This window comes from Capra hircus (assembly GCF_001704415.2).
Source record: "Capra hircus breed San Clemente chromosome X unlocalized genomic scaffold, ASM170441v1, whole genome shotgun sequence".
NCBI classification, from domain to species: Eukaryota; Metazoa; Chordata; class Mammalia; order Artiodactyla; family Bovidae; genus Capra; species Capra hircus.
Window position 1 is genome coordinate 32,762,018 of NW_017189516.1, and position 13,317 is coordinate 32,775,334.

The 13,317-nt window shown below is 38.9% G+C and overlaps 1 protein-coding gene across 1 annotated transcript; it reads left to right on the forward strand.

Moving 5' to 3' along the window:
• The first annotated feature begins 11,585 nt into the window (after positions 1-11,585).
• On the forward strand, positions 11,586-12,851 carry FAM47C (family with sequence similarity 47 member C). Its single transcript, XM_005700945.1, has one exon. It carries the CDS (start codon positions 11,586-11,588, stop codon positions 12,849-12,851), a length of 1,266 nt encoding a protein of 421 aa, XP_005701002.1.
• The last annotated feature ends 466 nt before the right edge of the window (positions 12,852-13,317 follow it).

Below are 13,317 nucleotides of genomic sequence, written 5' to 3' on the forward strand. Positions count from 1 at the left end.
GAATGCCTGCTATCCAAAAGTCTACAAGCAATAAATGCTGGAGAGGGTGTGGAGAAAAGGGAACCCTCTTACACTGTTGGGTGGGAATGCAAACTAGTACAGCCACTATGGAGAACAGTGTGGAAATAGAACTGCCTTATGACTCAGCAATCCCACTGCTGGGCATACACACCGAGGAAACCAGAATTCAAAGAGACATGTGTACCTCGATGTTCATTGCAGCACTGTTTATAATAGCCAGAACATGGAAGCTACCTAGATGTCCATCAGCAGATGAATGGATAAGAAAGCCGTGGTGCATATACACAATGGAGTATTACTCAGCCATTAAAAAGAATACATTTGAATCAGTTCTAATGAGGTGGATGAAACTGGGGCCTATTTTACAGAGTGAAGTAAAAAAACACCAATACAGTATACTAACACATATATTTGGAATTTAGAAAGATGGTAATGATAACCCTGTATGCGAGACAGCAAACGAGACACAGATGTATAGAACAGTCTTTTGGACTCTGTGGGAGAGGGTGAGGGTGGAATGATTTGGGAGAATGGCATTGAAACATGTATAATATTATATGTGAAACGAATCGCCAGTCCAGGTTTGATGCATGACACAGGATGCTTGGGGCTGGTGCACTGGGATGACCCTGAGGGATGGGATGGGGAGGGAGGTGGGAGGGGGGTTCAGGATGGGGAACACATGTACACCTGTGGCGGATTCATGTTGATGTATGGCAAAATCAATACAATATTTTAAAGTAATTAGCCTCCAATTAAAATTAATTAATATTTAAAAAATTTAAAAATCTTTATTACCATAAGTATCTGTTTAAAGTTTTACTCACTGAACAGAGTTGAAACTTGAGAGCAAGGTAATCACTGCTTACTGACCATTTTATTTCCAGCATGTGGTATACTGTTTGAATGTTAGGTGAACACCAAAACTCATGTTCAATGCATTAATCAGTAAGCAATAAATAAATGTTATGAGACTTAAAAAAAAAAGACTCTGACATCTCTCTAATGTCACTAAGTTGTCACAGCTTATCAGAGATACTATCAGAAAAATTCAGGGTCTGGGTTAGCTTTTGCCTCACCTTTGTGGCACACGCCAAGGATCAAAAAATGGAAACCAGAAGAATAACAACCACAAAGAGCAGTTGTGTGCTACAGCTAAAAAAAAAAACACCTCAGCCTTATTTCAGTTTTTTTATTCACTCATTCCACAATATTTACTGAATGCTATGTGCAACAATTTGGAGAAAAGTCATGCTAAAGAGAGTGATAACATATCCCTGAGATGCTTCTAAATGAACTAGTCTCTATTTTTCAAGGACATTTGTGGAGAGGGGTTGTGAATAAGGAGACATAACAGAATTAAGTTGCATATCCAGTCAGGAATGGGGGGGTATCCAAGTCCCTCTCCTTTGTTCTCATGTGAAGGAAAGTTACAGCCACAGAATAAAGGACATAAAATACACATAGATAGGTATAATGACCATACATCTGAAGATTTGGGACAATCTCAATTTTAACATCCTTTTCCCTTGTCTCAAAAAGCATACATGTAAAACTGTATGTAAAACAATTATGACTTGGGAAATACAGCTAGCTTGGCAGATACACAGAGAGGGCATCTAATGACTTGCCAGTCCTGTCAGGAGAAGAACAAAAGAGAGCAAATTTCCCTAAGAAACACTGAATTTGAAGGTCATGAAGGCAAAGATATGGATGGTTTTGAATACAGAAGACAGAGCAAAGGGACCTGGACAAGTTACTCTCCACAGTGGAGCTCCTTAGAAATACTTCCTTGGTATTCAAAAAGAGGAGAAAATTTAAAAATAAAATTAAAAAGAAACTAGAAAGGCAAGGAGAATGAAGGAAGCACCTCCTGATCTTTTCTTGAAGGTCAAGATAATTTGATAATTTATGAAGAGACTCGCATTAACTCCACATTCCCCATTTTGGAGTTCTAATAAGCTCTGGGATAGTTTTTTCTTTCTTTCAGAGAATAAACTACACTAATCTTGGGAGATGGTCATAGATATGTTTTAGTGTAATATTGGTTTACACGTTTTAGTTTATATATGTTTATATATGTTTTAGTGTAATATTGGTTTATACAGAGAAATTAAATTATTACAAGGATTTTTTCAAGGTTAGCTATGCTCTGGGAATACACCAACACATTGACTAGGTCAGGGGATGGACCACAAATGATGTTTCTAAAAACCAACTCTTCCTCATTCTGTTGGTCTACAAACCAGCTCTTCTACATTCTTCATAGCTTGGCTGTTTCAAGTCAGAAAATCTGGATTTGAACCTGGTTCTGCTATTTGTTGAATGTTAGATGTGAGACACGACATTTGAAGCCTGAGATTCCTCACTCAAGAAAGGAAACAAGTCCTGCCTTGAAGAGATTTCAGACAGATTAAATAACCTAAAATACATTAAAGTGCTCAGAACATGATAAAATGATACATAAGTGATAGTTATCAGTAGTCTTTACCAATTCTCTCTGGCCTGTTGGCCGTGGTACAGGGGAGAGTGTTCTAAAACCAAACAAGGAAGAACCTTGGTCAATGAGCTAAAAAATATATTACACAATGGTAGGAGAACTGACTCTCAATAATCATATACTACAAATTTGTGTTATATCTGGGTAACACCAAATTCTACTTAAATGCTAATTTCAACCGCTTCTATTTAACTCTGAGCCCTCTAATAAAGATTTTATTCTTATTAGTATAAACAGATAGAATGGCTATCTTGAATAAAGGGGATAGAAATGTTTTATCTACCATGTTCTTTATAGCCAAATAGTCTTACAAATAAGGCCAGAAATAAAGTTACCATTAAAACTAACAAAATGTTTGGTATTACCTCCTGCATGTTATTTACATGTTATTTTGGCTATAATCTTACCTTTGGTTGTCACCCAATGTTGTCTGAATCCTCATCAAGTATTCATACTATGCTAGGCATTATTGGGGTCATGATGATGATTAAGGCACACACGCTTTTCATCCTGTGAGAGACAGGCAGTGAGGGTAACTGACAAAGCAGCCAGCTGTTACAAGAGTTTTCTGGAAAAGGTTCAAAGTGCTCTGGGAATAAAAGCAAAAGGTAGATTATGTCCAACTGCAGAGACCTAGGAGGGTTCTGTAGGGAATTATTTGAACAAGGTCATGGAGGGTGGGTAGGACCCCACTGTCAGAATGGCAGTAAAGGGATGGGGTTAGTGGTGAGGTTGAGAAGCAAGCTTGAGCTTGACTCAGAAAGTATGAAAGCAGAATGCATTCAGAACAGTAGCTACAACAGTGTGGAGTTGTACAGAACACAGGGAGTAAAGAAGACAAATTTGAAAAGGCAGGTCAAGAGAAGACTGTGGAAGGTTTTAAATGACTGGCCAGCAGACAAGTTTTTTTTTTTTTCCCTTGATGCAGAAATCCAATGAAGGAAGAATGTCATGATGGATCTTTGGTCTGGAAAGATGCACAACCAGAGTCAGTATGGAGGATTTATTGGAGAGGTGATAAAGAGATTAAAGGGAAGTCAACCAGATAAGGAGCTCAGGCCATAGGTCAGAGGTATTAAGACCTAGAAGCTGCACAGTAATGCAGAAAGCAATAGATGAATGGCACTTTGCTCTTTCATCTTTAGGTGCCACACTCCTTGAGTGCACTGTTCTTGGATACACTGTGTTACTGAGATTAAGGGCCTTGGGCTCTGCTTATCTCCAAGGTAGAAGAATTTCATTTTGTTCCACATGAAAAGATAGAACAGTTTCTGGTTAGAGATCATTAAGATGATACTTTAATATTCTCCTCACAGATTTTTCAGATATTTATTTTAAAAAATCTTCCTGATTTAAATTATCTTGGTCTATAAAGTCAGAAAATCTGCTTCAACTACTTCATTTTTACACATGAGAAAAGTTCCCCAAAGGTCAAGGACACAGCTCTAGATTTTTAGGGCTTCGCGGGTAGTGGGTTAAAGCATCTGCCTCCAATGCGGGAGACCCGGGTTCGATCCCTGGGTCGGGAAGATCCCCTGGAGAAGGAAATGGCAATCCACTCCAGTATTCTTTCCTGGAGAATCCCATGGACGGAGAAGCCTAGTAGGTTACAGTCCACGGGGGTCGCAAAGAGTCGGACACGACTGAGTGACTTCACCTCACCTCAGGTAGTGCTAGTGGTAAAGAACCTGCCTGTCAGTGCAGGAGATGTAAGAGACACAGGTTCGATCCCTGAGTCAGGAAGATCCCCTGGAGGGAAAAATGGTAATCCAGTCCAGTATTTTTGCCCGGAAAACTCCATGGACAGAGGACTTGGTGGGCTATAGTCCAGGGGGTTGCAAAGAATCTCAAAGAGTCAGACATGACTGAGCAACTAAGCATATGCTTAAAAAGTGAGCACATAAAGCATTTATTAGTATATACAAGCTTTTTTCAGAAATCTTTTGGATCATGAGCGTGTTTGGAGTGCTAGAAGCCCTGATACCTAAGTAACCAAGGTCAACATAGGATAATGCCCAGGTATCAAACCTTGAACTGAATTCTGAGTTGATCCACTGATTCTCACCCCAAAACACTGTGATAAGTCCATACTCGTATCTCTGATAGTCTCATTTTTCCCTACCTCCACTTTTGTTTGGCAATGCAGATCCTTCCTGCTGTTAGATTCTGTGGCATATACCAGTTGCATGGAGTCATAGGTAGATGTCAGCATATTAGTAAAATAATAAAAACACCCCCCCCATAAAATCCTATTAGCTTCTCAAGCCTCCTTAGCACAAAAGTAAGTATTACCTTTTGCTCAGGTCACCTTATTGCTCCCATTAGAGTTGGCTGATATATGTATTTATTGGATATATTGTTTAGGTTGCTATAGAAGGGGAACAAAAGAGTCAATTCTTTGCACGCATCAGCTCTTTTTTTTTTTTTTTCATGTGATCCTGGTGCCAGGTGGAATATCATAGAAGCATGAAGAGTACCAAGTTCCTGTCCTTGACCCTGGAGGAGCAGCACCATAATTTTATAGGGTGGGGGTCACAGGGCAGGCCCCCAAAGGGATGCTCTAAAGTTAGCCCTGTCCAGTTTGGCTCACCCTCTCCAGCCTGGCAAGTGTAACTACACTTATACCACACAAAACAGACATTTTGTCTAAAACTGTCTTTGGAGTCAAAGAAGGTAAATGCGTACTGATAAAAGGGTCAGTTCAACAAGACTATATAACATTTATATGAATACACAGCTAAATGTATAAAGCAGATATTGATATATCTCAATATTATGTGTCTTAACTTATAAAACTTCTTTATTTGTCAATCATACATTAATAAAGATGGGAAAAATACTGACAGTTTTAAAGGCAGAAAGTGACAGCAGTACAATAATAGTAAGAGACTTCAATACCTCACTTAGTGGATAGAACATCCAGACAGAAAATCAAGAAGGAAGCAACTGATGTGAGAACACAATAGATTAAAATGACATAACATAAATATACAGTAGTTATTATACAAGTGTAGAAGAACTCACATTCTCCTTGAATGCACAGAGAACATGCTCCAGGATAGAACACATATTAGGTCACAAAGTAACTGTAACAAATTGAAGACCCCAAATAGCCAAAGCAATCCTGAGAAATAAAAACCATACTTCCTGATTTCAAAATATATTGTGAGGCTACAGTAATTAAAATAGTATCATATTGGCATTAAAATAAGACATAAATACCAAATAAATCCATGGGGCTTCCCAGGTGGTTCAGTGGTAAAGAATCTGCCTGCAATGCAAGAAACCCAGGTTTGATCCCTGGGTGGGGAAGATCCCCTGGAGAAGGAAATGGCAGCCCACTCCAATATTCTTTAAGGGAAAAATCCATGGACAAAGAGTCTGGTGGGCTACAGTCCATGAGTTGCAAAGAGTCACACACAACTGAGCCACTGAGCACAGCACAGGAGCAGAAAAGAACACCCAATGAGGAAAAGATACTCTCTTCAGTAAATGCTGCTGGGAAAACTTGGTGTCTACATGCAGAATAATGAGATTATCTCACATTAAAAAAAACTCAAAACATATTAAGATTTAAACATGAAACTGTAACACTACTAGAAGATAACATAGGGAAAAAGTTTCCTGATGTTGGTCTGCGCAATTACTTTTTGGATATATCAGCAAAAGCAGAAGTAACAAAAGCAAAAGTGGACGAGAGAAATTTTATCACATAAAAATGCTTCTGCAAAGCAAAAGGAACAGCCAACAGAGGGAAAAGGCAACCCACAGAATGGGGGAAATATTTTCAAACCATATCTCTCATAAGGCTTAATATCCAATATATATATAAGTAAGTCATACAACTCAATGGCTGAAAGCAATGCCTCAATTTAAAAAAAAACGGGCAGAAGACCTACATTTCTACAAAGAAGACATACAAATGACTAAAAGGTATGAAAGGGTACATGACATCATAAATCATCAAGGAAATGTGAATCAAAATCAAAATGAGATGTCATCTCACACTCTTTGCTAAGTCACTTCAGTCGTGTCCGACTCTGTGCGACCCCAGAGACGGCAGCCCACCAGGCTCCCCCATCCTGGGATTCTCCAGGAAAGAACACTGGAGTGGGTTGCCATTTCCTTCTCCAATGCATGAAAGTGAAAAGTGAAAGTGAAGTTGAATAGCTATTTTCAAAAAGATAAGAAATAACACATGTTGTTGAGGAAGGGGAGAAAACGGAACCCTTGCGCATTGTTGGTGGGAATGTAAATTTTTATCACCGTTCTTTAAAACAGTATGGAGATTCCTCAAAATATTACAAACAGAACCACCTTATAATCTAGCAATCTCACTTCTGGGTATACATCCAAAGAAAATGAAATCAGGATACTGAGACACATTCACTCCCATGTTCACTGTAGCATTATTCACAATAGCCCAGATATGGAAACAAATTAAATATCTATCCAGAGAAGAATAAAGGAAATATGAGATACACACACACACACACACACACACACACACACACACAAGAATATTATTCAACCTTCAAAGAGAAGGAAATCCTACCTTTTGCAACATGGGTTAATCTGGAGGGCATCATGCTAAGTGAAATAATCAAGATGCAGAAAATTAAATACTGCAGGATTTCACTTATATGTTAAATCTAAAAGAGTCAAACTCCTAGAAGCAGAGAACAGTAGTAGTAACAGAGTTGGTTGTCAGAGACTGGTAGGTGGGGAAAGTTGTTGATCGAGGGGTACAAATTCTAACTCATTTAGGATGAATAAATTCTGAAAACCTAATGTAGAACACTGTGAATATAGTTAACAATATTATATATTTGAAATTTTCTAAGAGGGTAGATCTTAAGCCAAGTAAGATGGACAGTATGGGGGATGATGAATATGTTGATTAGCTTGATTGTGGTGATTGTTTCATTATGTATATGTTTATCAAATCATCAAGCTGTATACCTTGAAAATATGAAATTTTAAATTATCAATTATATATCACGAAAGCTGGGAAAAAAGATTATAATAAGTTTCAAAAGACTGAATAGAAAAAAATCTCTTGTACATGAAGGTTTATAGTAACATTATTCATAACAACAAAAAAGTGGAAAAACCCAAATATTCACCAACAGATGAACAGATACATTAAATATGATATATCTACATAATTGATTAGTATCTGGCAATACAAAGAAATGAAGTACATATATGTGCTACACCATGGATGAAACTCAAAAACGGTATGATAAATGAGAGAAGCCAGTCAAAAGTGACCACATATTCTATAATTGCATTTATATCAAATGTCCAGAATAGGCAAATTTAAAAAGACAGAAAGTAGATTAGTGGCTGCCAAGGGCTGAGGTGGCTGGGGGATGGACGAGGTGACTGCCAATGGGTTTGGTTTTCCTTTGAGATTAATGACTATGTGTCAAAACCGATTGCTTTGATAGTTGCACAATCCTATTAATACACTAAAACCCATTAGACTGCACACTTTAAAAGAATGAATTGATAATATGTAAGTTCTACCTCAATAAAGCTGTAATTTCAAAAAGGAAGAATCCACATCAGTGTGGAGCAGAGGAGTCAGGCTAGAAAGAAGAGAGGCCATAAGAAGAATACAGTCATCTGTCAGCAGCCAAAGGAGACTGGTTTCAGGACCCCTGCAGATACCAACATCTGCAGATTTCAAGTCCCTTGTATGAAATGGTGCAGTACAGTCGGCCGTCCATATCTTTAGGTTCCACATCCATGAACCCAGCTAAATGCAGATGGAAAACATTTGGAAAAAGAAAAATCCCAAAAGCAAAACATGAATTTGTGGTGCAACTATTTACAGAGCATTTACATTGCAAGAGGTATTATAAGTAATCTAGAGATGATTTAAAGTATACAGGCATGTACATAGATTATACGCAAATACTGTACCATTTTACATAAGGCACTTGAACATCCACAGATTTGGGTATCTAAGGGGAGTCCTTGAGCTAACCCCAGGCAGATACCAAGGTACCAGTGTGAAATGTTTCTCCTCCATGAAATCAGGAATGGTCGTTTATCCTTTGATATTCTTCCATATACCAAATATATTGCATTATTACAGGAAATAATTTGCGCCTCTCCTGATAGTTTAAAACTGAGTTTCAGCTATTTAATTCTTTACTTTCTAAAACTAACTAAAAGTTTTGGTTTATTGCTATTCTAGAACATTTCCGATGTTATAGTGGCTGGTTTGTTTCTTTTATTAAAGCTGTACATACTTTACACAATGTATCATACTGGTTGTGGTTTCTTTTGCAAGTCTGGAAATAATATAAATTTGCATTGTCATACTATTTTCATTTAACTATTTAAGTAGTAAAATAAAAGCTTTCTTGACAGTTTAGCAAGAACAAACTTTGTATCTTTCCATAGTGGAAGTTAAAGACAGGAGGAGATGAAACAGAAGTTCAGAGAAGATGAACAACAACAAAAAGATGTGAAAGATGTATACACAGACTACAAAGTATTGCTCAGATAAATGAAAGAATATATACATAAATGAAAACATGTACCTTTGTCATGGGTCAGGAAACTCAATATTGTTAAGCTGTCAAATATCTCAGAATTGATTCATAGATTCCACAAATCCTTATCAAAATCCCAACAGGTTTCTTTCAAAAGACATTGACAAGTTGATTCAAAAATTCTCATATATATTTAAAAGACCTGTAAGAGTCAAACCAACTTTGTAAAAGAAGAAAGAGGTTGGAGAACTAACGCAGCCTAGTTTCAAGGCTTATTGTAAAATACAAAGTATCAACACAGAACAGAATTGGAGTAAAGACAGAGAAATCAATGAAACAGAAAAGTGTGTCTAGACAATGAAACAGAAAAGTGTGTCTAGACATGGACCCACAGAAATATGGACAACGCATACCTATGAAGTTACAAAGGTAATTGAGTGGAGAAATTTTTCTCTTTTCAAAAAATAAAAATAAAAAATTTTGGAACTACTAGATATCTGCAGGAAGAATAAAAATAAAAACTTTGGGACTTACCTCATAGTGCAGTGAATAAGAATTCATCTGCCAATGCAAGGGACACAGGTTTGATCCCTGGTAGGGGAAGATTCCACATGCTGAGGAGCAACTAAGTTGCTCCCCAAATGCCACAACTACTGAGCCCATGCTCTAGAGCCTGTGCTCCTGCAACAAGAGAAACCACCACAATGAAAAGGCCACACACCACAACTAGAGAGTAGCCACTGCTAACTGCAACTAGAGAAAGCCTGATCGCAGCAACAAAGACCTAGTACTGCCAAACATAAATAAATAAAAATTAATAACTTTGATCCATATCTTCCATCACCTAAAGAATTGAAAGAGATGACAAATCTTAACATAAAACCTCAAGATTATACAAATTTTATCAGAATAGGCAAACTTTGGATAGGCAAAGCTTTCTTAGATACAACACAAAAAGACAAGCCATATACTGGATATATACTTGATATACTGGACTTCATCAAATGTAAAAATTGTTCTTTAAAAGACAGTATTAAGACAATGAAAAGAAAAATCATAAGTGGGGAAGAAAATGCTTACAAATCATATATTACATCCAGAATACACAAATAATTCTAAAAATAAGATGTCAATCAAAACAGTTTTTAAAAGTACAAAAAATTTGAATAGACTCTTCACCAAAGGAGATATATGAATGGCAAATAAGCACCTGAACAGATGTTCAACACTGGTATTCCTTAAGGAAATACAAATTAAAACCAAAATGAGATACCATTATACACCTATTGTGCTGTGGGTGCTGTGCTTAGTCACTCAGTCATGTCTGATTCCTCCAGTATTCTTGCCTAGAGAATCCTGTGGACAGAGGAGCCTGGTAGGCTGCTGTCCATAGGGTCGCACAGAGTTGGACATGCTTGAAGCAACCTGGCATGTGTGCATGCATTGGAGAAGGAAATGGTAACCCACTCCAGTATTCTTGCCTGGAGAATCCCAGGGACATAGCAGCCTGGTGGGCTGCTGTCTATGGGGTTGCACAGAGTCGGACACAACTGAAGCAACTTAGCAGCAGCAGCAGCAACATGTCTGATTCTTTGAGACCCCATGGACTCTAACCCACCAGAATTCTCTGTCCATGGGTATTCTCCAGGCGAGAAGACTGGAGTGGGCTGCCATGCCCTCCTCCAGGGGATCTTCCCAACCCAGGGATCAAATCCAAGTCTCCTGCATTGCAGACTCTTTACCAGGTGAGCTACCAGGGATGCCCATACACATATTAGAACATCCAAAATTAAAATGACTAACCTTACTGAGTATCGGGGAAAGTGGAGAGGGAGTGCCATTGCCAAATACAACTATTGTGTGTATATGTGTGTGTGTGTGCATGCTCAATTGTGTCCGACTTTCTGTGACCCCGTGGACTATAGCTCTCCAGTCTCCTCTCTCCATGGAATTGTCCAGGCAAGAATACTGGATTGGGTTACCTCTTCCTGCTCTAAGGGACTTCCCAACCCAGAGATTAAACCCATGTCTCCTGAGTTTCCTGCATTGGCAGGCAGATTCTTTACCACTAGCACCACTTGGGAAACCCCTATACACAACTAGAAGAAATATTAACTAGTACAACCAGTTTGGAAAAGTTTGGTAGTGGTCTAAAACATAAAACCTCATCTGCTCCCAGCTTTCCATCAGTTAAAGTTTACCCAAGAGAAATGAAAGCATATGGACATACAAAGTCAGAAACACAAATATTTGCAGCAGCTTTATTTGTGATAGCCTCAAATTGCAAATAATCCAAATGTCCATCAAAAGGTGAGTGCATAAATAAGTGATGCTATGTCCATACAATGGACTAGTAACAACGACACAGTAACTACAACAAAAAAGAATGTGCCTTCACTGCGCATCCTGGGAGAATGCAGGTTTCACATGGTGCCTGCATTGACCCGCCTCCAGGAAGAATCTAGCGGCACCTGGCTACGTGGTCTCCTAGCAACCGGAGAAGCCGGGACAACAAACTACTAAAGTGGTGAGTCCCCCTTGAGGCCAGGGGAACCATGGCAGACAAGAAGTGGCTGCTAGGGCCGGGGCCACTGGAACCAATGCCCCTGGGTATGAACTGCAAGCCCTGGTACAAAGACAAGTTACCCTCCAAGTGTTTCGCGAAACACAAGAAGGCACTCCTGAAGTTCCCGACATACCTGGACAGCCGGCAGTGGGTATTTGTGAAAGAGGGGCTGGACGACTTCCGGAAGGGCTGCCCACCTTGTAAAGATCTGATCACTCGAGGACCTAATGAGGGCTTTCTCCCCGTGATTGCTCACAGAGTTCCCCAGCATGCCCCACCAAAGAAAAAGCTGCCTGCGGAAGCAGAGGTGTTCTCCACGCTTTCATCAGCCCAGCAAGCAAGGAAGGCATTCGTGGAGGAAATTGAAGCCCACCTGACCAAACATCCATTTGCGCTCTACACAAAGCTGGAGGAAGATCTACCTGCAGACCTCTTATTAAAGGTGCTGGAAGTGCTCGATCCTGACAGAAAGCTGGAGGACTTGTGGGCTTACAGTCTGGGTCCCAAGAGAAAAAAGAAGTTCCCCACAAATCTTTGTGAAAAACGCCCTGAGGCAGTCGAGCTGGAACCTGTCAAGGAGGCTCCCGTGTCACACCCAGCCAGTTTGTATTATGAAGACAAAAAGTCAAGCAGAAAGGATTCACTCACTGATTTGTCTTTTAATGTACCAAAAGGAATTCGGAAATTCTGCAAATGGATTTCTACTTTCGGAGACTTGGGCATTGACGAACAGTTCATCATGAAACTGTGTGAGGTTGGCTGCGACTGCCCACCAACCCATGACAAACCCTGCATGAAGAAAGTATCCCAGGTTTCTTCGAAGGTAAGGTTCGGCATCAAGATAGGTAAAATGGAGGTGAAAAAATTCTCCACGGAGGAAAGAAACTGGGAGAGGAAACTCCAGAAACCACACAATCCTTATAAACCTGACTGGGTGAAGATAAGGTATGGTGCATGGTACCTGCAGCCCAAGTTGTGGAAAAAGCTAATAAATGACGAACCTTTGATTGACCCCAAGGCCTTACTTGAAGGTGGGATTTTTGGAAAGAAGTTTCGTGAACAGGACATTCTTGAAGATCTTTATGGGACAATTGCATTTAAAGATTTCATTCTAAGCAAGGGCTACCGGATGCCAGACATCCTTGAGAGGTTGTTCACCAGGAAGGGATGGAAATATGATTCTGTTAAGACTCCTATACACAAAGTGATAAAAATCAACTTAATGGGAGAAGATGATGCACGGGAATATGCTTAGACATTTTTCTATTTACTACTTAACTTGGCTTTTTTCTCTCTCTCATTGTAACATCCATCAGAATTCATGGTGAGTGTCCATCCCACCATATATGTACAACTTTGACTCTACATCTGTAAATTTAATACCTAATGCTTATAAACAGTTCTCAGTGACCTTCTGCTTGGGTTTATCAACATTTTATCAGTTTTATCGCCTATGAAATCAATATTCACAAATACTCTTCTCACATTTTATAGCATTGTGAATACCACACTGTTGTATCAGTTATTTGTAAAAATAAAACCACAAAATAATTACTTTTTAAGAGTATGATCTAGCTATGTCAGCTACAAAATGGGATCAATTTCAAAATAATTGTGCTAAGAAAAAGTAGACATGCAGTTCCACTTGTATTAAAATCATGAGTTAATTATGACAATTACTCTTAAGTACAATTGGTAGCCAAAATAATGTTAGCCCCATT

Excerpts from the sequence above, each read along its gene's own strand:
- FAM47C (XM_005700945.1), top strand. The coding sequence starts at position 11,586 with ATGGCAGACAAGAAGTGGCTGCTAGGGCCGGGGCCACTGGAACCAATG.